The sequence below is a fragment of the Sturnira hondurensis genome, unplaced genomic scaffold (genome assembly GCF_014824575.4).
Source record: "Sturnira hondurensis isolate 20B ecotype Veracruz unplaced genomic scaffold, ASM1482457v3 Scaffold0008196, whole genome shotgun sequence".
NCBI lineage: Eukaryota > Metazoa > Chordata > Mammalia > Chiroptera > Phyllostomidae > Sturnira > Sturnira hondurensis.
The window spans coordinates 5,102,913-5,129,516 of record NW_028080827.1 but is presented as its reverse complement, the minus strand read 5'-3'; the positions used below and the strand labels follow the sequence as shown (position 1 = coordinate 5,129,516).

Genomic DNA, 26,604 nt, shown 5'->3' with positions numbered 1-26,604 from the left:
GTAGCAAACATTTAATAATACATCACTGTGAAAAATATCCTCTTAATAAGTGAGTTAAAAAGATTCGATAATCTTCTCTGAGAATAGAAGCAACCTAGAAAATTTTTATTCCATTATATTTATAATCCATTATACTTGGACTTGAAAAAGACCTGATGGTAACAAACCAACTTATTTCTCATACTTGAGGTGGCTATAAAATTCCAAAATATATAACCAATTAAAAAAGAATCATCAACAATTAGAAAATTTGATTTGATAATTTAGATTATATTTGCTGCATTGCCGAGGAGATATATATATATATATATATATACACATATATATATATTTGTCAAAAGAAATCATTTCCCTTGATAATAAAATTATAAACATTAAGGTATGAGTGTTTAAGAGCAAATAAGATAAATACTATATTCTTTTATATGTATTTGAATTATTTTTTAATTCCCAGCTGATAACCAGGTAGAATCAACACTTTCATATAGGGTGATCAAATATAAACTATTTTCTTAATCTAATAAATAATGAGTTTGCACTTCAAAATGTTAACCAGAACTTTCACTCATGTACCTTTTTGCTTCAAAAAGTGAGTGATTTATTAAATGTCCACGGATGCTTGTTTCGATTTTACTGTGTTTTACTAATATGTTTATAATACATTTAATAAAATAGATGTGACCTCTAAGTTCAACTTATATTTAAGTTTATAGTAGTATTAATTTCTCAAACTTTTTATGGTGAGTCTGGAGAGGAAAGGAATATATGTAAATGTCATCTTCTCCTATAAACTGTGAAATGTTTGCTAGCATTTTTTGTTCCTGATGTTACCAGGAAGAAAAATATTTTTGGTGTTATAAATGGCATCAGAGAAAAGATAAAAGCCCCGAGGTGCCAACAGCAAAACATAGCCTTAGAGTTACAATAAATCAGAGGCTGTAAAATCTGCTCAGATTTTAGAAGGATGTCTGGCAGCACCTCCCAGGTCCTGTGGGCCAGAGAACACTAAGGGCATTTCCGACACACCCTGAGTTCCCCAAGGGAGAAGGCGCCTTTCTGAAACAAATCTAAAGAGGTGGCTTTTGTCTTCTGATTCCCTTGCTACAAAAGGCTCACGAAGTATTTTTAGAAAATTGTATTCATGAAGATACATCAGTTGACTGAAAGAGACAGACTGTTGGAAGTAAAAAGGTGTCTAGTCTCCCAACTCTCCACAGGTTTTTTCCTTCCGAAGTCTCTTTTTCTTAAAGCCTCTACAAGCAAAGTGTTGGCTGAATTGATGATCTGTTACTATGTAACAAATATAATGGCTTAAAATAATGCTTTTTAAATCTCTCATGTGTCTGTAGATTGACCAGTGGTGGTTCTTTTGCTCCAAGTGTGGCCAGCTGGAATCATTCAAATGGTGGCTAAGCTAACCTAGAAAGTTCAAGAACTCTCTCACTTATCTGGAGCTTTGGTGCTATTGACTAGGTTATCTCCTTTTTTTCCCTGTGCAGGTGTTAACTTCACATGGTGTCTCTAGGGACTCCCCCCATGGTCCATCTCACCAGCAAAGTAGCCTGGAATTTTAACATGATGGCTCATAGATCCAAGAGTTGAAAGCAGAAACTATCAGGCCTTACTTATTTTCACTGCCTTTTAGTTATAAGGCCAGCTCTGACTGAAGGGCTGAAGTCTATTGAAAATAGACTTCAATCTTGAAAGGAGGAAGAATGTGTACGTACGGGGAGGCAGGGGGGTTGTTTCAGAGCTTCTTTGAAGACACTCTGTCACAGTCCACCCTCGGGCCACAATTCTTGTGCTACCCACAATGCAAAATACACTCACCCTGTACCCCAAAGTCTCATCTCATCATGGCATATGTTTAAGTCCAGTATCTTATCATCTAAATTAGGTCCAGATATGGATAAAACTCCTCAGGTATTGTTTCTCAGCTGTAGCTCTCTGGGAGTGGCTTCATTCAGTCCAGGTTTTTCTAGGATAGGAAAACCTCACAGACACTCCCAGTCAAAACGGGGTGAGGGAGACACAAAGCTCCCAGTTACCAGGGCTCCCACACTCAAGTCGAGGAACAGTGCCTCTGGTGGTGATTTCCTAACTCATCGCACACCTTGCTTCTTGGCTCCTCCCTCCAGGGTTTTGGCTCCACCCTCCAGTCATTCTTTTTTCTATAAGAAATGACAAGTGCTGAAGTGGAAATATTTCCTCAAAATTCTTCTTTAAAATCAAACAGTTCCTTCTTTAGCTCATTTCTCTCTTCTTGTACATCATCATCAGTAGCTATGAAAAGGTAATTGGTACTTTTGCCACTCTGCCTGGAAATCCAAGAGATCTATAAACTCAGAAGGTTCATTTGCCATCTTCTATGTTAGAACAGGCAATAGTATCGACACACGTTTTGTTACCACATACTCTGGATCAGTAAAATCAAGATGTTTGCTGAACTGTATTCCATTCTAGAGGCTCAGGGTGGGGGGAGGCATGGGGGGAATCTGTTACCTTGCCTTTTCCAGCCTCCGAGGTGGCCCACATTCCTTGGCTTGTGCTTCCCCTCACCCATCGGCAGAACCAGCAACAGAGGTTAAGTCCTCGTTTTCCATCATTCTGACCTCCTCTATGTATCCTTTTTCCACTTTAAGGGTCCTTCTGCTTATGTTGGGCCCACCTGGATAATCCAGGATAATCTCCACATCACAAGATCCTTAATCACATCTACAAAGTCCCTTTTACCACCTAAAGCCAACTATTCATAGGTTCTAGAGTTAGGATGTGGACATTTTTGCAGGCCAGTACTCCGTCTATCATGCTGCCTTTCAGTTCCAATGACAGTCTTTCTGCCTTTTCCAGTCTCAATACTTGTCATGTAGTTGTCATGATACCAGATACTAACTTCTGTATCTATGGCTGAGTAACAAACCACCACACAAGGTAGTGTTTAACTTTATTATATCTCACAGTTCTCTGTTTAACGGCTTAGTTGTTTTTTGTTTTGTTTTGCTTTGTTTTGTTCCCCATGTGCTAGAGTCATTTCTGCAGCTGCACTCAGCTGACCTCACTTAGTCACCAGATGTGGGAAGGGCACGACCCCAAGCAAAGTAGCTCTCTGCAGCTGAGGCTGACTCTGAAGAAGCTGACAGCTGGGGGTTGCCGACCTCATTCCTTGCAGCTGGGCGGCAAGTCCTTCCTTGGAGGTGAATCTGGGCAGCATATCCCTGCTTACCACCACCCACCCTCTGTTCCCCATGGACCTCTCTCTCCATTTGTGTGTAGGCTCCTCTAGAACTGAAGGGGCCTCTTTTCCCAAAGGGGACTTAGAAAATGAAGTAGGTGGGACAAACTTTAGTTCCTTCTGCTACAGCCGGGCTCTGGAATACAATCAATACTAGTCATCTCCTTGTTTCACTATCAATTCTAGATTCCCTTAACCTCCGCTGCCACCTCTGCTGCCATTGGTGGCTTCCCTGCTGTTGTAACCTACCCCCTCGTTCCTGAGGGCCCGATTTTCTGCCCTCATGTATTTTTCAGGGTGGTGTTGCTACACCTACTCATTGCAGGCACCACTTGGGCTCTGCAGTTAACTTCATTCCTCCTGCACTGATTGTGTAACAGGATCCCTACCCTAGCCTGATGATCAAAGTCCGTCGTTCCTGGCAAGATGGTGACTTCTTTTCTTGTCTGCTGATCTCTACTTACAAGGAGTCCAAGGTACCCAGCTGGCAGCTGCAGCTCATATTTTGATGGAAATTTTGCTATATTTCTTGGCAAAAGTGTGTCCCTTTTAATGACGAAGACCTCTTAATATGCAGAGTTCAGAGTTGTGAATATAGAAAGCAAAGTCCTCAAAGAGTCATTGGAAGTGATTGTAAGGGGTGGGGCATGTCTACTTCTACCTCTTGGTGTATATGTGTACACACACACACACACACACACACACATATATACACACACATATAGATATATTTTGTATTAGGGCACAATGCCATACAAATGTATTTAATCCAATAGTACATCTTTAATCCTTTATAGTACATCTTGGAGTATAGAACCCCATCCTTGCAAAGGGTGGCCTCTGGGCTGGTACTCTCAGATTGACAATTTCTGGGGGGGTGACATATATATATTACCACTTTTTTCCCTCCTACACATTGGTCCAGTCAAACTGGCCTCCTTGCTATTTCTCAAACATAGTGAATATGTTGGTGCCTCAGGGCCTTTGCATATCTTATTCCTTTTAGTTATAACGATATTCTCTTAGTTATCTGCATGGCTAACTTTCTCTCCCTTTACTCAGGTTTCTGTTCAATTTTATCTTATCAAAGAGGCTTTCCCAGACAACCCTGTCTAAAGTATCTTCTCTTCCCTACACCAGCCACTGTCTGTCCCTTACTCTGCTTTATTTTCCTTTTTAAGATTTACTACCTGGCATGCTATAGCCATCGCCTAAGCAAGAATCTTGCACATGATAGGCCCCCAAAATGTTTCATTGAATGGATGACTCCCAGGACTTCCCTTTGGGGGAAGCTTTGTTGATGCTCTTTGTCCTTCTGGTTTCCTCCTTCATTTCGAGGGAAAACATCCTGCAGTACCTTCCTAAACATTTTCATCTCAAGAAGAATACATGAGAGCTAAATTCTTTGAGACCTCATATGTCTTTATTCTATATTTACACTTGATTGATTGTATCACTGGAAATAGAATCCAGAGCAAAACTGTTTTTACTTCGAGTTCTGAAGTTGTTACTCCATTGTCTTCTCATTTCCAATGTTGTTTTGAGAAGTCCTCTGACATCCTGAATCTTGGTCTTTATATGACCTGCTTCCTGTCTTTGAACACTTGGATGGTTTCCTCTCTGTCTGTGGTGCTCTGACAAACACTTCCCCTCACAATTCTAATTCTCTCTGTAATTCTTATTATTCAGATGAAGGACCTCATGGAATAGTCTTTAATCATATTTCTTTTCTATTTTCCACTTCTTGGACCTTCTGAGATATTTCCTCAAATGGAAAAATAAATTTTATTATGAGTTTAGAAATGACCTTTACAAAGAAAGCCAAAACAAAGTCTTGTTTTTTGACTAGCTAGTTATTCATTGCAGTAACAGTGGCGGAATTACTAAATAAAGATTCTAGGTTGACAGCTAGTGGAGGGAGGGGTGGGGTGGAGGGATTGAGCAAAAAGGAAAAAAGGATTCATGGACAGGGACAACAGTGTGGTGATTGCTGGGCGGAGGGGAGTATAAGGGGACTAAATGGTAATAGAAAAAATACAATAAAGATTAAATTTAAAAAATTCTAGATCATCAACAGCTAAATAACCAGCCAAGTGTTTGTATGAATATTACAGCCCAGGTGAGCACATTTTCTCCATCAAACACAATATTCTGTAATAAATATGTACTGAAATAAATACTATAAAAACAACTAACATAAAATAAGATCGCAGTTGGCAGTCTCAAGGGGATAATACGGAAACATCAAGGTTAAAAGTCATTCAGAGCGTAGTGCTTTGTTCCCTCTCAGCAATCCAGCCAGAAACGTGGTTTCATAACAGTATATGCAATAAATGTATAGATTAATATGTAATGCATGACTTCCATTCCACCCAGCTAATGCTCTTATTTTTTGTGCATTTATGGTAACTGGGATACAAATATTCTCCACCATTTTCCTTAACAAAAAGGGTAATGAGGAGTGCAAACACTATTGCCAGGAACTTTCTTCTCAAGGACATCGACTAAATACACTGTGACACGCAACCTAAGATTATAATTGCGACTTCTGAACTAAGGTTGAATTTATTTGGAATTTACAATATTCTATTCTTATGCTATATTTTGCCTTCCAACACAACATTGAATTTGTATTGAATTTTTATTTCAGCAATCACATTTTTAATTTCCAGGACCTCTTTTTTTTATTGCATGCATGTTCCCTTTCATACTGTCACATTCTTGTTTTGTAGATGCAATAGACTGTGTTTCTGAAGGTATTTAGTTTTCCCCCCCCCTTTGTTCTCTGCGTGTGTATTTCCTTTTGATTTCCCCCCTCCTTATTAATGGGTCCCTCTTTTTATTTGGAGGCTTATGCCAAATATCTAGTGATACTTGGCTCTTTTTCACGGATAGTGATTTTTGGCCAGTGGTGTTAAATGTCGATTCATTAAGTGTTTGGCCAAACTTTCCATTAGAGTGTTTTTTAATTGTCAGCACTTGAAGGGAAATATTTGATAAAATTATCTCCTACAGTAACATGAAGTCAGAAAATATAGCTATTGCATTCATAGCATTCAGTGAGATTTTTAAAATATATGTTTTATTGTCTATGCTATTACAGTTGTCCCAGTTTTCCCCCTTTGCCCCCTCTACCCAGCCCCCTGCCCCACTCCCTGAGGCAATTCCCATACCATTGTCCATGTTCATGGGTCATGCATATGTGTTCTTTGGCTAATCTATTCCCTATGTTATACTTTACATCCCCATGACTATTCTGTAACTACCAATTTGTACTTCATAATTCCTTCACTTTTTTCATCCATCCCCCTGACCCTCCCCCCACCCCCCAATCTGGCATCCATCAAAATGTTCTCTGTATCTATGATTCTGTTTCTGTTCTGCTTATTTCTTTTGGTTTTTAGAATCCATTGTTGATAGCTATGTATTTATTGCCATTTTATTGTTCATATTTTTGAGATTATTAAAAAAGACCCTTTAACATTTCATATAATACTAGTTTGGTGAAGGTGAACTCCTTTAGCTATTTCTTGCTTGGGAAGCTCTTTATCTGCCCTTTAATTCCAAATGATCGCTTTGCTAGGTAGAGTAGGTCCCTGCTTTTCATCACTTTGAATATTTCTTGCCAGTCCCTTCTAAACTGCAAAGTTTCCTTTGAGAAATCAGTTGGCAGTCTTACGGGATCTTCCTTGTTTTGAAGCAGAATTTTGAAAGAATAAGCTGGCTGCTATTAGCTGTAACTGATAACAAAGAGACAAGCTAAACAAGTAAGGTGGTAGGCATGCAAATGGAAATGAGAGGGAAGATAGAGCCCAGGGTGTATGGGGCTGGCGAATGAATCAAATGTGTCATCATTACATACAACTTAGGACAAAGACCAAGGCCAGGGTACTGCTACCACCATGGCCTCAAAGAAAAGACCGAACAAAGGGGTGCAGATATACACTCATTGTTAGAGACCTGTGAAAGCATTAAGGAGATGCCTTGCAGTTGAGCCAGAGTACACCTAAAAAGATTAAGGAAATGAGAAGCTTCATATGTTCAAGACATTTATACATATATAAAAAAATTAAGTAATGAGCAAGGCATTCTGAGCATCCCAGACTGAATGACTTAGTGACTGTTTCTCTATGCTTTTTTGAGTTGTCTTCCAGACCTTCACTCCCCCAGCAACTCCCGTATCTGAGTGAACCCTAATTCTTTATTAAACCTCTTTATTCATGTGATACTAGCAATGAATCTGCTTTCCTCACCAAATTCAGACTAAAACACCTGGCCTCCCTAAAAGAGAGACCGAGGCAAAATTAAATCTATTACTGTATTAGAAGGTGCAAGTCCAGACTCGTATGAGTGGGGAAGAAAGTAAGCAGGGCTACGAAGAATGGGTAGCAAATGCACATTGATAGATTACTGTGTAGCATTTGATTTGTTTCATGAAAAGCCATGAAAAGACACTGCCAATCATTGGTAAGTACACTCGGTGCATCCACATGGTGCATCTCTGAACAAAAGGGTGGAAAACTGTGTCTTAATATAGTCTGTCAGAAAAAAGAATGGGAATTTATCTGACAGCTTCTTCTAGTCCATTGATACAGATTGTAACATCTAGCCCTTCCGACAGTCACTGGGGAAACCCTGTGGCACGGTACTTCATGAAGTCCGCAAGTGCTGGGATAGGCCAGTGTTGTAGACCACTCTGCCTGGTTTTAGGAATTGTATTTCGATCCCTTGTGGCTAAGGGCGAGAGGAACAACCTCTAGAATACGAGCCACAGGAGACAAAGCTTATCTCTGGTAGAAAACGCTGCCTCAGTTCCTCTCCCTGCCCCCCAAGCTTGGTCATAAGTCAATGACAGGTAAGATCCCTCACAGCGGGGGGCAACCTAAGCCAGACTCGATCACTTGGGAGGCCTTCACCAAAGGACTCGGGGTAGAGGGGGGCTGCAACAAAGAGCAATGGACTCTTGCCCCCCGGCTTTGACGTAGCCCAAGTCCCCATGTTCTCTGAGAGAAGCGCTTCCTGGCTCTAATCCCCTTAAGCCTGAATGCCGGTTGGGGAGAGGTGCAGCTCCTTGCCTTGCTAGAGGGTGTCCTGGGGGAAAACCTGGCATCACAAAGACTTGCTGATAAACCTGTGAAATCTGCTCTGCTAAGAGTGCTTTCATTCACATGATAAGAGTCCAAGAGGAAATGAATATGTCTCCCAAAGTTTCTGCAACCCTCTTCCCTGACAGACTCTGACTCAGACTAAGCCCTCAGATATCTTTGAAATGTTATCTACTGTTTGATCCTCCCTGCCCTGTATTCCTGTGTATTACAACTCAATAAAAGGCTATGGAGGAAGGCGCTCGGGGCCTTTTTCTCCTCGGAGAAACTGGCCACAGCTCACCCCTCCTCCCCAAACAGATCTCAGCATGTCTCGGTCATTATTCACTTTCGTCCGTGGCACATGGGGGGACTCGCAAGAAAAGTCACCTCCACTGGCCAAGGATTCTGAGCATGCTGGTTGACCTGAGGCAGAGGAATCACAGACACCTGCCAGCTGTGTCACTTCACAGAGTGGTACCTAATAGCGAAACAGGTGGTTGATGGCAAAGCAAGTGGTCGATGGTGTGGTAAACAGCGAGGCCAAGAACCTGAGAAGGTGCTTGAGGAAGGTACGTCTAATACTGCATCCAAGGATGAGGTATTTGTTGGCACAACAGTGCTGTGTAATAAACAGCTGTGTAACTTCAGTGGCATAACAACAGATATCCTTTGCTCACACATCTGCAAGCAGGTAGGTGTCAGTTAAGGGGCCCTGCTGACCTTGGCTGGGATCATTCAGATAACTGGGTGTTGAATGGCTATCACCCTATCTAGACAGGATTCAGCCAGGGTGACCAGTGTAACTGGGCCCTGCTCCCTGTGTCTCCCCCTCCTGCAGGCTAAGCCAAACACGCAGGTGCTGATAGCAACGGAAACTCAAAAGTAGAAGGTTTGGAAAAAGCTAGATGTTTGGAAGTGCTTATGGCCCAGAATCAGAGTGACTGGTACTTCACAGAAGCATAAAAGGAACCATGAGTACAGGGAGGAGAAAGGAATTAGGGCCATTTTTGCAGTCTGTTGTACGAAAGATAAATAAGAACAGCCAATTCATTGTTCTAATAGGTATTACAATCATTTTGCGGGGCGAAGAACTTGAGATTTTTATCTAGCTTTAGTTGTAAACTAGGCTCTTATGGAGTATGTGGGTCATCACTTTTTTAAAGTATAGTTGCTATACAATGTATTAGTTATATCAGTTTCAGGTGTACAATATAGTGGTTAGATTTTTAATAACTGAAGATGTGATCACCCCACTAATTCTAGTAATCCTGTCACCACGTAAACTTACCACAGTATTTTTGACTATATTGCCCGTCACCAGTCTCACCCATCTCCCTACTGCCCCCACCTCTGGCAACCATCCTTTTGGCCTCTCTACATGGGGCTCATCTTTCTTATGCAAATAGGGGTAACCGAGTGATAGAACTGGTTCTTGTCACCACCCCTGCCCCCTGCCATGGACCCTTAACAGTTATGTTAGTTGTTTGTAGAGCCAGTTAAATGGCAACAGATTTTGGCTCAGGGAACTTCAAATTTAGCCCAGAGAAATTCAACTTTGGTTTGCTTAGATCATCAGTTCCGGCCTTCCTCTGTTCCCAGTGCTAAGTCCCAAAGATGAAGAAATCCATTTTAATTCCATTCCTGTAAAATAACTGCCAAATAAACAAGCCAGTTAATTTATTTGGCTAAGGCTACAGGACTAATAATGTCCAAACCCTATATAATCTACATTCCTTTTCATAACTATCATAATGAAATGGTGACCTCACCGAACCGATCGGAAGTCCCAGGTTCTAGACCCACTTCTATTACTACCTGGCTTTGGGACTTGTGGGCAAGGTAGTTAATCTCTTTGAACCTGTTCCACTTTATATAAAATCAGGGATTGCTATATATTACAATATTCCAAATGTCCCATTTTTACAGGGTGTTAGTGGCCATTATTTATTCAATTAAGAAATACTGGCCTAAATAAAGTTCAAAGTGTTTATTTAGACTTATCAGCTCTTTTATGCTTTGCTTTTTGAATCTCTAAGACAGGAATATAATGTGCAGCAAACAAGTTTCACCATTAAGTTGTTTTTTCATGAAGCATGTCATGCGTCCCACTGAATAGACTTTGGGGAAATGTAATTTCTAGCACCCACATGGGTGACTGTATCAGAGTCCCAAAAAGAAATAGATGGCAACTTGAAATGGGCACATTTAAATAAAAGAATATGATAAAATGACAATTTACAAGAGTATAGGCAGGATTTGGGGAAACCAATAAGGGGTAATAACTACATTGGGCCTTATAACAAACAGAGGGGCCTGACATGAGAGAGGGTAACCTGGAGTAAGGGCCTGGACAGGGATGCCTCGTAGGCTGGCCTTCAGCAGACAGACGCAGCCCACCTACAGTGATGTGGCAGGGGGGCAGAGAAAATAAACACAATTTCATTTTCTTTTCAACCTCCAGTCTCCTGTGGCGCTTCTCATTTGTTGAAACCAGCCAAAAGCCACAGGGCAAGCGAGCCTACCTAACAGAACAGAGAAGAGAGGAGTGGAGGATGGACTCAGAGAGGCAGGCAGAAGCTATTCAGCACAGTGGGGCTCCATCCACAAGCGGCTGGATTATGTGATTAAACAGTGTCCTCAGGACTCATTCTCTCCACTCTGCTTTCCTCTGCTGGCTGTACCCTAGCGCAGGCTCTTGCCACCTGCAGCACAGATACCAGCAGGCGCTCTAAGGTTGTCTTATTTACTTTATAATTCCAAATAAAATAATAAAGTGTGTGTGTGTGTGTGTGTGTGTACACACACAGTCCAGGAAAAACGTCCAGCAATTGTTAATATAACAAGAATGCTTTGCATGACGTTGACGTAACCTGGCAGCCAAGGAGAGTGGACTGGAATGCTCATGTAAGAACGATGACTTCACTGTACTAGTCAGTGGGGATGGTAGATGCTGTTGTGTGAGCATATGCACTGTGTGACTATTGCATTCAAAATGACGGAACAATGAATCTGCATCAAATTTTGCATTAGGCTTGAACATTCCTCTGTGGAAGCTATTCAGATGATTAAGAAGGCCACAACTATGGACAACTGGTGATTAGCAGCTTCATCACAACACACTTGTGCAAATATCATGTCTGTTTTTAGGTGAAACACCAAAACACCCAAGGTGACCCAGCCTCCCTACAGCCCAGATTTGGTGCTCTGTGACTTCTGGCTTTTCCCCAAACTAAAATCACCTTTGAAAGGGAAGAGATTTCAGACTGTCAATGAAGAGTCCAGAAAATACAATGGGGCAGCTGATGGCGATTGGGAGAACTGTGTGAAGTCCCAAGGTGCCCATTTTAAAGGGGACTGAGGGGTCATTTCTCTATGTACAATGTTTCTTGTACCTTGTATTTTCTTCTTCAACAAATGCCTCTATTTTTCATAGTACATGGGTGGATACCTGCTGGACAGACCTCATATCCAGCACTTACTGTATGCCCAGTGCTGCTGAAAGCCATTTTAGATACATTACCTCAGTGAATCCTCAGAACTGTCCTATCAGGTAGCAATGTATTACCCTATCTTTAGAGATGAATGAAGAAACTGACGTATCACTGGTAAAAAAAAAAAGCTGATATTTAGAATTCAGTTAGACTAGTTCTAGAGAGCCAATGCTTTTAACCAATGAAACCACAGTGCTTCTTGAAAAATACACCCTATCTCCCACGGCATCTACCTCACTTATCAAAAAGAATCTTGGGTCATGTGCTCATTACTGAATCAATCACTGGGCACTCTGCTTGCCAAACTGAGCCATATGTCCACTCCGACAGGACCCCATGACTGCTGGTAATTTCTCCCTAAAATAAGATGCGAGACAGATGTACAAAACAACAAATGCCCATCATAGGCAGTGTGGACTTAAGGAAATAGCCCTAAGGACTGAGCTACAATTCTGGTTCTGCGTATGTTTGCCGTTAACCTTCGCAAATTACATATCGCTTGGTTGTCAGCATGGAGACTCTGATTTCATCTGCCATAGTGTGTACAGGTGGAGAGAGATGAAGATCTCTTAACGAATATCTAAATACACCTAATTACACAGATATATATAACACATTAGTAAAATCATAGTAAAACTGAGATTATGCCAAACTTAGGCAAATAATGTCTGAAGCTAATTTTTAACTAACATTATTTCTGAAAATTCCCTTAGAAATACCTTCCTTTAAAAAAGTGCGAGATTAAATAAATGAGGTCTGATTTTTGAAAGTGGTCTTGCAGACATTACGCATAAATATTTAAGAATAAGCAAGCACAATTATAAGTTTATTGATTTTAACAAAATAAAATGCTGTTAAGTGGCTTCTTGAAAACTAATGAGTAATTTTTCTCATTTCCTTGTCTCCAGAGCACTTGGCATTCTTTATCAACTGGTACATAAAAGAGTAGAAAAATAAAAGGTTGTCATACTGTCCTTTGTATTTCTCTTTCAATACGTCAGTATGATAGTCCACCAGAAAGTAGTAAACGGCTTCGATCGTGGACAGGAAGGTGTCTGGCTTTCCTTTCTGATGGCGCCAAAAGCACGTTTTTCTTGTTTTCAACTCAACTTGTAACAACCCTGCCAAAAACAAGTATGAAAAAATAAGTATTTCTTAACCATGGGATATGATACAATTATTACAATCATATAATATGGATAAACTTTGGAGACAAAATGATAAGTTTGGACCGAAAGTCCTAAGAAAACAACAGACAGGTCAAAATAAAGCAAAATTAAGTAACACAAAGTTTATGAAAACAGATGTATATATGAAAATTTAGTCTAAAAAGGCAAAAGAATAAATATCACTCAGGAGAATAGTTGACTCTGCTGTGGTGAAGAGAACAGCTCAGGGGAGGGGTACCCAGTTCCAAGTTATTAATACAATGTTGGTATTCGGGTTCTTAACTAGTCTTCATATCATTATGTGCTATGACTCAATGTCACATACATATTCTCTCATATGTATCACAATTTAGGTTAAAAAGTAACATTAAAACAACCCACCTTTGCCTATTTAACGGCAGAACCAGGGCTGGCAGTCAGGTCCCAGCCCTGTTCTCTCATTAGACCTAAAACACAAACTAATCGTGTCTATGTTAGGCATTACATGCTTGAATGATGCCACAGTGCCCATGGATAAAAGACCAAATTCCCAGACATGATGTTAAAGGCATCCATAAGCTGAAATTTCTTTAGTCTGTTTTCCTGCCACTCTCACATGTGTATACATTCAACACCATGGCCAACTTTTTCAGTCTTCTGAATGTAAAATGTTTGTATATCCTTGTGCATATGTTCTTCTCTTTGTCACAAATGACACCCTCCCCGCTCTCCTTTGTCCATCCAGATTCCAACAAGAGACAAGGAATCCTCGCAGGGACTCCAGGAAAAAGGGCGGGGGGTAATGCTCTCACTGCACCCAGAACCTAGTGCATTTTACTATCTGCTCATCTGTCTGCCTTCCATTATAGATTATTTGACAACGTCCATTGTCTTCTCAATACTTACTTTCTCTCTCGTTAACAAATTCTGTTCAATGTGTGTCTAGCTAAAAAAACAATCTCCCGGTTTTCTTCACAGCCAGGGTGGTCACGTGAACCAATTCTGGCCAAAGGAAGGAAAAATGAAATCTCCTAAGTAGAACTTAGGAAAGCTTTTTTCTCTTTTTTTTAAATAAACAAGCCAGACCCAGGGGCACAGAGATATTGCCCTTTTGCCCCTTGTCTGGCCTGGATAAATACAGGATGCCTCTCACAAGCATGAGGATGAACATGATGGAGGAAAACAGGGGTCTGAGTTCCTAACTAGAGCACTGTGAAGTGCCCGGCAGAACACTTCTGCCCTCTTACACCTGCAGTCCCCACCTCTGCACTCTTACACCTGCAAAGTAAACTCACTCCTTGCTCGAAGATTCCAGCCAGGTTTCTGTTTCCTGCAGTTGAATGTTACCCTGACTAATAGCCATGGTGGCTGATCACAGGGCACAGATATTGCCTTCCTCTCCTTTATACCCCTCAAGTCTAGGACACTGCCTGCGCAAGAGCAGGTGTTCAGCAAACATTACTGAATGAATGGACAAATTACGAAAGCCTTTAGAGCACTTTGAAATATTTGGGAAATATTTCAATTTGAATAGTTTTGATTCAAAGATACACATAACTTAAAGCAATCAAAATCAAACTCTTTTTAACTATTTGTGTTAATGTAATTATAACCAAGAAGTAAAGGCAGACTTTGAAGTGTTCTAAGTGATGAGTATAATTAAAATCTTAACACAGGTGAGGGGACCACTTTGTAAAGTATATGACTGTCTAACTGCTATGCTGCACACCTGAAACTAACACAAAATAATACTGAATGTAAACTGTAACTGAAGGAAAAAATTAACAGAAAAAATCTTGACCTAGGATCTTGACATCCTCAATGTAATTTGAAAAAATAACAAAGAGTAACTTATAATAATACCAGTTTCTATAATACATCTAATACGCTATAAGATGTTAAATATAAAAACTAAGACTCAGAGCCTACCACCACTAATCTATCCTGTTTTGCAGATTTTCCTGGACGTATGCAGAACCTTTAAAACACACTGAAATACAGACATGGGGTTACATAGAAAATTTATATTTATTTTTTAAAGTTTAACATATACATTTAAAAATTCTCTTGCCAGTATTTCTGGCAATCCCTAAGTTTAATATAAAATACACACAAAAAATTTAGCGGTAAAAGTTTGAAGGAGGGAACTAATTATAAATGGCTTTTTCCTTCCCAAATCATTGCCTGAATTTCCTCACGGGAACACGAGAATGAAAACCACACTGTGGTGAGGACCGAACGAGGCGGTGCGTGACAAGCTCTCACAGACACTCCAAGTGTAGCTTAGGAAATGCTTATAACGTGAACAGATCTGTCAAAATGAAGGGACACAGCCAGCTAACTTTTAAAACAAATTATGATACGATTTGTTTCAATAATTTGGGCTCCCTCCCCAACAAAAAGAAAATCCTCTTTCCTGCCACATCCCTCCAGTGCTTCCTATGGCGAATCTTCCAGAATGTTATGTATGTCCCTCTTCACTAGTAGGTTTACACTGTATGATTAAATCAGACATTCAACCTTTAGATGCTTTATTTTGACAGTAGTAAGACATTCAGAGCTTTTTTTCTGTGAAGTCTGGCAAAATGGTATGTTTTTACATTGTTAAGGGGAATCTTAACCTCAGCATTCATAGTAAGATAACAGAAACATAATTTTTAATACATTACATTTGAGTGTCTAAACTGAGATTTAGAGTTGCTCAGCTTAGCACCACCAAACAAAAAAAAATGTTTTAAAAGGCAATGATTTATAACAAACATGGCTGTTTCTTGCAGAAATAAGTTGGCTTATCGGGAACCTGGCACTTCCCATACACCGAGGTTATAAATGTGCGCAGAGCCCTGGGGGATTTTCCCTGTGGTGAAAGTGAGACATGCAGAAAACTGACTCTAGAAATCTGTTTATTTTGTGATTTTTGAAGGAACTGAGAAATCCCTTTTAAAAATTGAATGTAGCACAACACTGAAATATGTGATACTTTCTATGTGATCTGGAAAAGAACAAAATTCCCTTTGTACAAATCTGATTTTAAGCCTTAAGCACAAATGTGGACACTCTGAAAACAGATTTTGAATTGTACCTCAATAATTCCTTATATAGTTTTTCTGAAGTGTTTTTACTTGTTCTTTTACTGGATCCTTTCAATTACCATATAAAGAAAAATGGCTCAGAAACATCTTCAAACTGGGGAATAATTTGCTGCTCACACCATTCAAGGTAATGTGGCAGGCAGTATGCCACAGAGCAGGGCTTTAGGGCTCCATTTCTCCGTCGAACATCAGCAACGAGATTCTTCCAGGTCTTATGCTTTGTGGTATCTATCTATCTGTCTGTCTGTCTGTCTCCCTCCCTCCCCCACCTCTCTCACACACACACACAATTTCTTTTACTATCTCTATTTCTCTGCCTGTCTTCCTCACACACACACATTTGGAATGACAAAGCAATCTTACTAACACGTTGCTCTCACAGGTACAAAGTATTCAATTAAACTAATTAAATTTGCTATTACACTCACTGTAGTTTGGTACTAATTAACACAAGTCAGACTCCAAAGAGTGTCATAAATTTCTCTTCTGAATTATATATGCTTTTAGCAATAGCTGAGGTCGAAACTGTTTTGGCAACTAGATAGCTCTCTAGCCTTATAAGTATACATGATACACAAATAAAGCCATCAAAACGCTGGAAATAAAACTAAAGCTTTAGAAAAACCGAGAAAGCCTGAAGGGCTGAGGAAGGCACAAGGGAGCATGGAAATCAATACGAGCTCTTGTTCCTCACAGCATACTAGTGCCGTGCTCGGGCCAATAAAGCAAGTCTTTTAAAACACTGTTATTAGGAACTAAGCTTTTCACTCTAAGAGAAAAACAGATATAAACATCAAACAAAAGAAAGACGCTCTCTGTGATGCTGGAGCCGACCTGGGACTATCCACCATGGTGTCTTTTTTGGCTCTACCGAAGCAACAACACCCAAGCAGTAATACATTCACCAGACCTTGGTGTCCAGTGTCATTCCCCATGAACAAGAACCACGGCTCCCTTAAATGACTGATTCTAGGGCTGGGGCAGGAAACAGGTGCTACACCAGAAAGACTAATGAGGCCATGAGACAAAGGGCGTGAAGGGCTCCCCCTGGCAAAGTCTGAGACCACTGGGGCATCCAACAGACTATAATCAGGATAGATGACAACATATTGAGTTAAAAAGACACGAGATCATAGTGATCTCATATACGAGATCACAGTGATCTCCCGCAGGGGCGGGAGAGGACAGAAGAAAGGGGTAAAAGAAACAGCTCTTCTTTACATAAGAATGGGTGCTAACAAATGTAGAAGAAACAATAAAATTAAAATTTCATCATTTTGCAATTATTACTGACTGAGAAAAGAGTCATCAGTGAACACTAAAACCACAGGTGAAAAGCAGTTAGACAGTCCACAGTCTCAAAGCATCACCCCCACAGACAGCATCACCCCATGGCTGATTACTACTAATTTCAGAGCAGAAGTAAATCCTCATGATGGAGAGATCTGGCAATCAACTGCAGCCCAGCACTGAAAGTCAACACCAATCACGGAACAACTTGCATTATGTGCCTCCTGTGAACAGGGTAATCATACAATTTATCAGCTCATCGGCTTCTTTTCTGAGAGTAAGAAGAAATGCTTTTAATAATTATACCAAAGCAATAGATATAAACTGCAATTCTCATGGACAACCCTGAATTTATCCTTATCTATAAGTATCCTTGAAAAAATATTTAAACTGGATTTAATGATGATGAACGTTCAGACCACTGACCTGTCTGCTTCACGTACGTCTATCTAAGTCATGAAAAGCAAAAATGGAACTGTTCTACATTAAAGGAGACAGAAGCAAATGGAATGTGAGTTTACATACTACATCAGAGGAGATATTTTGAGGTCAATTAGGGAAATGTGAATTTGGATTGTATCTCAGACATTAGGGAACTCTCGTTAATTTTCTTAAAGTGATAGCGGTATTATGACCATGCAACTACTCTTGAAAGATGTACACTTAGGTATTAAAGGGTGAAGTGTTGTACTGCCTGCATTTCCTTTCAAAAGGTTCAACTAGAAAGTATGTATCTAAATACACACACACATATAATGAAGAAAGAGAAATAAAGCAAACAAGGTAAGATACACAGGTAGTTAATGCAACTAGGGTATCTGTAAGTCTGAAGTTTTATCAAATAAAGTTGGAGGAAGGAGCAACACAAAAATATTTTTTTCCTTACCTTGAAGTCTCTCATCGGTGAGTATTTTGTTTGTTTGGTTCCAGGTGCTATCTATAAATATAATTTTTTTCAGTGTTGTCTCTTTGCACTCGCCATCATCCAAATCCTGTTCTTCAGTTTTCTTGCGTTTAACAGATGGCTTGTCAGGGTCTTCATTTTTGCCTCTCACATTATTTTGAACCCGTTTTTGCAAATGAAAAGAAATATCTTTTACTGAAACTGACTTAGGTCCAGGAAAAACAAGCGCAACCTAAAACAAGGAAACTTAAGTTAATACTGTGCAATAATGATCTTCAGAGTAAATAAACTCTGACTTAAAAATTTAACAAGAAAAACATATTCGACACCTAAGAAATAAGCACTAGGTTTTACTACATGTGCTTTCTTAATATGTATGGTAGAGTTCTGGGCCCTTCCTAAATAATTCATAATCATAATATACTACCTAAAAGTTTTACTTCAAAATTAGTTATTTACCTATTGATAGAAGTCAAGTTAATTGCATCTTGAAACAAAAAGCTAAACTTGTATTTTATAAGATCAAAGGCAAAGTATGTGATACTTTGTAAAAGAACCATTATAAAGTACTCAATAACTAAGTAGCATTTTCACCTCTGTAATATACAAAGACCAAACAAATGACACACAGCAGTGCTGGTAAGGAAGTGGTGTGACGGGCCTTTCCAGCCGTTGCTCATGGCAGGTTTAAAGGGTACAAACTCCTCCTGAAAGCAGTTTGGCAACCCAAGTCTTGAAATGTGTATACCCTTTGGTCAAATAATTTCACCTTAATAAAATAATCCTAAATTCCCATATACTCACCACACCTATAATATTTGTTAAAGTGTATTTATTACAGTGAAAAATTAAAACTGAAAAATCTAACTTTCAAGGAAGAACCCTCTAAATGACGGTACTCCCTTTTTGCAGCATGTGACTGAGATATTACACACGACAGCCTCCACTGTCTGAACAGCTCCTGCCACAGAGCAGGCCTCCGGCAAGAATCAGTGAAATGAATGAGTGTTGGCAGAACTGTGAGTATCTTATCCCTTATATTTTTCGCTATTTCCAAACTTTTCTTTCATGAGCCTCATTTTAATGTGAAAAATAAACATTATAAAATAAAATTAAAACTCTTGCATTTATAAACTTCAAGGTTATACAAGTTGCTTAAACATTTGCAATACATGCCAATTTTCCCCCCTACCCAATTAGCAAAGTCCAGGGTTCCTTAAATTTTTTGGATTATAGGCTTATCATATCTCTTTATAGAACCTAGCATTGTGTTCTATTTAATTAGCATAAATGATACCTCGCTGACCAATGAGGCAAATTAAAATATATTCCTAAATCCAAAACTCAGATGTTATTTACAAACACAACTTTCCACATAAATGGAATAAAAAACACACTTATAGTAAAGGAAAAACCAAGTTCTTCCTAGAACAAATCAGCCTATTAATTTTTAACTTTGTTTCTGATTACCCACACCAACAAATGATCCCCAAGAGACCTAAAGGGTTTACAAGCTTCTTTAAGAAATGCCCAGTGCCTGCCTCTTTTTGACATCTATTGCAATATTACTTTTCCACAAGGCCAGTAATATCTCACCAATGTAAAATTTCAACTATGCGAAAGCCAATTAAGAATCTAGAAATGAGCAAGGAAGACCTCTGAGCAGACCAAAGAAATGTCACAAAGGCTCATATACTAAAGCTCTTAGTTTGGGGAGAATTCCTGAAAATCCTTTTTAGTTTTTTCTTCTTTTGGAGAAATTCCAATGTTTGTAATCTGGTTTCTCCGTTCACATCAAATTAGACCATCTACTATTGTGTAGGCAGGAACATGAAGAGGGGAGAAAGTAAAAGCAGATATACTATTGGTCAAGTGTAAAAACTTGAAGAAATAATGAAGGAGAATAATAAAAAGTGGAAACACTCAAAAGAGCCTAACAATCTAGGATCTTCTGATCTTTTCAGATACCAATGAAGAGAATGTTGCTTAGTGTTACATAAGAGGATAATGCTAGATCATTAAGAAAAACATTAAATTGCGTCCAAGTAAGTTCAGACAGGCACTGGAGTTTTTCTAATTCATTTTTAGAGTCAATGTGAACAGTTGTAAAAAATAAGCTGCCTACTTCATGGTCCTTTTCTTCATACTCCGGAATGCAAGGGTAGGTGTAAATAGTTACATATTCAGGTGCTAGGAGTTTTGCATGTATAGCAGTACTTTTGCCATCTGTTTCATTTGGATGTTTAATGATGTCAATCTTCAGTGGAAGCTAAAATTTACAAAACAAAACAAAACAAAACAACATAAAAAACCAAGACAAGTGAACAAAACAAAGCAACAAAAATTCTAATTTTTATGTTAAATAAAAATGGTCTTCAAAGCTTAAATAGCAAGCTCGAACTACATCCCTATAAATATACAGGGTCCAGCACAAATAACTACAAAAATCTTTTTACTACAAAATCTTTTATTACAAAATCATAAACATGTAATTCTGTAAGCTAACAATATCACACATAAGCACACCGTATGATATTTTAGCTGAAAAGTTCAAATTAAAACTACAAATTATTACACCCATATTATTATCCTACCAACCACACTCAAGCAGGCGCTGCTTCCACCGGACCCTGTACTTATGGTCTCAAGTCACACTTTTCTACAACAGGATATTAAGAATGATAGAAGCCGTAGCAAACCCAAATTTCTTCCTTGAAATTGTTAATCATGTAATACAATGACTTTTTAAAACTCATTTAACATAGGATCTACTCTTAAAGCAAAGCTCCAATGCCATTTTCATTTAAGTTACATAGCACTTGAGTCCAAATCCTTGCATTTCAGTATGTGTGCCAGGAACATTTTTATAATTCCTATAAACTTCAGATTTGTTCGTTTTGTGATATAGAAAAGGAAATAAAAGCTTTGCCGAAGCTCAGATCTAAAGTTCAAATCAAAATTTTGTTCTCCATACATTCTTTGATATCAAAGGTTTTATCCTTAGTTGTGAACATCTTCATTCTCAGACGTGTCCTTTAACAGTACAAATGAAATAACTATCAATGGAAAAATCCAGTGAAAGAATAGATCTTGGAGGTGCACAATATGTGTAAAAAAATAACTCTCTTCAAAATCATTTTGCCTATTTCCTTTAAAGCTTAATTATTTATTATGGATTATGCCCTTTCTCTATGCAAAAATAATATTATCTTGCATTTCCTGAGTTACATTTTAAAGTACTCATAAGCTAAGCAATCAATTCAAAAAGATTTTTTAAATCTGTCTTGAAATCACTACAGTTTATAACACAGAGTAGTCTTAGTCTTTTCAGTTTCAGTTTAGTTGTGCTCTGGTCACTGACAGGTGCTCCGTGTTCATGAACAGGATGGCGGTATGCCCATTCTACAAAAGCCTAAACAAAAATGAACCTACCTACTTCCTCTGGGATATGTTTTCTCAGCAAGCCGTCCAAGGACCTTGGGTAGTTTTTGAAAGTCCTTTAGGGAGTCTATAAACTTGCCTCTTGTAGTGTTCATGTTTGCACCCCATTTTTTCTATGTTGTAACTGAATTACTATCACTAATTTTTTAAAAAGTAATTGATTTCACTAAAAGCCATCCCATTCATCTCAGGCCTAAGTGTGCTGGCAACTTGCAGCTCTTTTTCCAGAGACAAGAAAAAGAACTAGGTTTACCAGTCTGTAGGATTATATTTCTATTAATATAATCCATTTTCATAGTGATGCTATTTATCAAGTTTATCAGTTACAGTACAACAGGCAAATATGAGATAGCTTTTTAAAATCTATTTTCCTGCCCTGGCTGGTTTGGTTCAGTGGATTGGTGCCAATCTGCAAATCAAAGGATCGCCAGTTCGATTCCCAGTCAGGGCACATGCCTGGGTTGCAGGCCAGGTCCCCAGTAGGGGGCACATGAAAGGCAACCACACACTGATGTTTCTCTCCCGCTCTTTCTCCTTCCCTTCCCCTCTCTCTAAAAATAAATAAATAAAATATTTTTAAAAAAAGAATTAAATTTCTTACCAACCTTCACAAGTGGCATCTGTTCCATAGGCACATTTTCAACCGGGACATAACATGTGTAGCAGTAGAACATTCTTGAACCACCACATTTAACACATCTTGATCTTCCACTTCGTTGAGCTCTCTGAAGAACTTCTTGAGATGCTAAGCATAAGTTTTGAAGAGGTCCTTCTGCAGCTATGGAAGTACTTTGTGATTGTTCTATTTCCACAAATTTTGAATTATTTTCTTCCCTTTCTTTCAGAAATAGAGGTTGATTGAGAGACATTTTCATTCAGACCAAAGTTTAACATCTAATTCTAAAACACATTATCACAGGGACACTGAAAAAAAAAGGAGGGGGGGGAATAAAAACAAAACATTTTACTCACTACCTCCACAAAGAAAGAAAATGACTCAATTTAATTCACAATTGTGTGCTGTTTTAGTATTTACTAACAAAGATCAACAAATTTTTTAAATCACCAAGTTAGCACACTTTAAAATACAGAATTAAAATGCAATACACTCAACATAAATTACCCTTTGGAACCACTCCCCCTATAAAAATAAAAAGGGGCTTTCTTAGAAAAATTATTTCAAATATAAAGTTTAGGTACCAACAACCCATTTTTCAGTGACTCTTTTTGTTCCAAAGACAGCAATTTTGTTTTATATTAGGCGTGCAGTGGTTTAATGTTCATATCAGCCAGGCCAGGTATGTAGAGGCTCCTTGAATCAATGTTTCATGACAACGAATCTCAACCAGAACTCTAATGGAAATGCCGGCTTCCAATGTGATCAGTAAAATTTAGTTGTTTATATTCCAAAAGATATATTCCTCTCCACCTTAAGTTAAAACACACATAAAATATAACTAAGCATCCATTAAAATGTGTGATGCATTTACTACCAATTATAATTTGTAAGATATCCCAAAAGGTAAATATATACCCTGAAAAATAAACTGTGATCTTATAAAGTTTTATAGAGTAACATTCATGTGCACCCACTCTAAGGATTCCTAGTGCTTTAAAAAAACAACAACATCATTTCGATTCTTAGTTCTAGAGATAAAATTGTAAAAATAACTTTCCCACTTAAACATTCCCTTCAAGGAAAGATAACGGCTGCCAGAACCGTTCTTCAAATGCTCTGTAAGCACAGTATCTTTCGGGTGGAAAAGAGATTGGCCCTTTGGATTTGATTTACATTCCAAAGCCGTAAAATGACTCTCCGGCCACAAAGCCTTATGGCAGGCGGTGTTTAACTCTGAGGCTCCGGGCACCTGGGGTACGAAGCTGACGGGAGAAACACTGAGGGCAACAGGAAACTTTCTGTGCTCTCCTACGTTAGAAAAGGAACAAAAAGTCCAACGGAACTTAATATACAAGATAACATAGTACCAAGAAGTCAGTGATACTAATTTCATTACTTATCAGGAGTTTTTTATAGATTGTAAATCCCAGGGAGCTTGAGACCCAAAAACGAAATGCAAAGAAAAACAATGATGGTCATTAAAGAAAAAGTTAAATATACTTGCCAAATTTACATAAGGGGAAAATTAAAATACTGTACAAAAAATTTCTGATGTGTACTGATTAGGTACAGATTTACATTTGGGTTTTTTTCAGAGAAAGTGATATTTAGAACGACAGTACAATTTTTCCTGCCTGACAAATCTATTACTTCATCTCCCTCTACTACACATCACCTACTTCTAACCCCCACCCCAAATCCCCTACCTAAAATGGTTTCTATCTTTGTGAATATGTCCTCAATGACTAGGACAGTGCCTGATATTAAGCTGTCACCTTTTCTTGAGTATCAGATCCTTTTAAAATCACATGAGACTTTTGGACTGTATCTGTAGGAAATGCATAGACAGACACAATAGTTTGTTCACAATTTCAGGTGGTCTGCAGATCTCTCGAGTCCATCTACAGATCCCTGTAAAGAAATCCTGACTAAAATCAGAAAGTCATTCTAAGGGCAGGAGGCAGCCTTACAAGTCTGGGGGTGATCCCCAGATACTGGAGTTGCAAACATCCTATTGGCCAACAAAAGGTCAACTGTCATAGCAACAGAGGTCTCATCATTGCTCTTAGGAAGCTAATTAAGTTTCATCTAAATTCTCTATATTTGGGTTTGTTCTGATGCTGCCTGAGAGTCCTTACGGAGAAACATTTTTAGGCTGTAAGTCTTACATTACCTCAATCATGGGGCTCATCTTAAAAAAGAAACTGGATTGGACAAATTCAACCTGACTCCATGGCACTGGGTATTTGATGGAAAACTACTGATGCATTTTGCTAGGGCTCTCAAAATGCACTGTTCCTGAGATTTTCGGATATTCCTGAGATCAGAAATATCCCCTATACTCGGGCTTCCATCTACATAACTAAGTGAATATTAGTGAATCCTTATATAGATATTGTTCCTTTACAAAATCAAACAACACAAATACCTGTGAGAGAGTGAAAGGGACATGTTTATGCCCCTCTCCTGTGTCACCTACATACTTTCACTTATGGCTGATGTGGCCACAGAGATTAAGAAGCAGCTACCTCTCAAGAACTCTGAAACCACATGACCGGGGCAGGTTCTGACCTAGTCAACAGCCTGCCTCAAATGTGTGCAAATCACCTGTAGCAAACGCGCTGACTCAAAACCTTAAAAACATACTTGTTAATACCAATTACATGCAGAAAAATACAAGTGGAGTCATGGGAGTTACTTAGAAAACATGAAAAGGCTTTACTTCTAAGGAACTAACCGATATACCCATTATTCGACAACCTAGATTGAAATCAAATCCTCCTCCTGCCCTTCCCCCCAAACTAATTACTCACCAGGTTGCACCAATTCTACCTTGCCCATAATCCTCTACTTTTAGTCTAAAGGCAGGACTTTAGATGCTCTATAGCAATCTCTTACATTTCTTTGCCTCTGTGCATTTATCATTGCTTCCACATACTTAACATGGAAAAATGTACCTTATCTTGGAGTCACCTTTGAGTGAAGCTATGGATCCTGGCGGACAGTCAACTCCGAAAGAGCAGAAGTTTTACTCACCTCACCTATTCCTGCGTCTATGCAGCAGGAGGAAGTCAAGAAATACCTAAATCAAAACCATTCTGAAAAAGGAGCAGCATACAGTATGCATCTTGCTACCAAAGTACCTGACAAACTGATTTTATGGGCCCACTGCAGACTGGCATAGAAAGCAGCCTGGGAGACCTTTTTTTGCAAAACAATACTAATGGAAAAGGCCCCTTACCGCCTTACCTTAGGAGGTAAGTTAACTCACCTCCTAACAACAGTGTATGAGACACCCCCATCCTGGAATGTAGATTTTAATGAAACCCACTTCAAATGTTTCTTTCCTGGAGTATTTTTAAGAACCTGGTCCCATACTGTATACAGACCCCACATCCATTTTTTAAAAAAAAATCCAAGGTATCACCTTTTTCATGCAGGACCCGTGGCCCCTCCCAGACCACCCACTATTCGGTAGGCATTGTCCTGCCTTGGTCGTACACGGTACACTGGGGCTCAGACGAAACTAATCCTTAAATGTGGTTTTAAATAGCGATTTTATAATCCAACTCCATGCACGGACTTGGCACCTTAAAATGTTAAATATATTTCCTTGCTTGTCCAACATTTCCCCCAAATAACTTAAGTCGTAAGAAACATACTTGTTTGCTTATTATGTAACCATCACCTTAATATTTTAAATATTACAATGCATGGCATACTATGTCTGTGCTAAGCTTCTCCTTCAGTGACAATCCCTCGCAAACCACTCCAAACACTAAAATCACGAAGTACAGGTATGATTCCTAGGGGACTAACTTTGCCAGGACAGGCTTTGAGTCGTTAAGCACCGAAAATAATTGTTTGGGGAAAATTTTTTTTGAAGAAAACTCGGGAAGCCTTTTCCCAAAGGGCCTGCAAGATCCAAAAAAAAAAAAAAAAAATGCAAGCGCCGCGCAGGGACACCCTGGCCACGGAGCATCCACTCCTCGCAGTCGCGCGGCTCCGGCCAGGCCACCAAGTCCCCAGAGAGGCGCGGACAACGGCACGAGAGACCGAACTGGGACTCAGACCTGCACAGCTCGCGGATCCTCGCACAGATCCACGCGTCTTCCGCTCCGCCGGAGCCCGAGGCGCGCGCCCGGCGTGCTCGCGCGTGAACGTGGCGGGGCGCCTTCCGGGAGACCTCGGAGGGCGGAGCCCGGCGGTTGCTACAGCTGTTGCTAGGGCCCGGCGCTGCGCTTGCTCCGCGGCTAAGGTAACCGGCGTGGAGGACGGCCAGGACGGGTGAAACGGGAAG

At 39.4% G+C, this 26,604-nt stretch overlaps 1 protein-coding gene across 3 annotated transcripts; it reads right to left on the bottom strand.

Moving 5' to 3' along the window:
- Positions 1-12,605: 12,605 nt before the first annotated feature.
- DTWD1 (DTW motif tRNA-uridine aminocarboxypropyltransferase 1) lies at positions 12,606-26,492 on the bottom strand. 3 transcript variants are annotated; one of them, XM_037054599.1, is made up of 6 exons: positions 26,378-26,492; positions 23,507-23,612; positions 22,291-22,609; positions 20,370-20,513; positions 18,227-18,476; positions 12,606-12,931 (listed from the first exon to the last, which is right to left on the bottom strand). In XM_037054599.1, exons 3-6 carry the CDS (start codon positions 22,558-22,560, stop codon positions 12,684-12,686), a joined length of 912 nt encoding a protein of 303 aa, XP_036910494.1. In that variant the 5' UTR covers positions 22,561-22,609; positions 23,507-23,612; positions 26,378-26,492; the 3' UTR covers positions 12,606-12,683. The 3 variants fall into 3 exon arrangements, with proteins under 3 accessions (XP_036910494.1, XP_036910495.1, XP_036910496.1); XM_037054600.1 differs by lacking the exon at positions 26,378-26,492 and adding an exon at positions 24,172-26,324; XM_037054601.1 differs by lacking the exon at positions 23,507-23,612.
- Between the last annotated feature and the right edge of the window lie 112 nt (positions 26,493-26,604).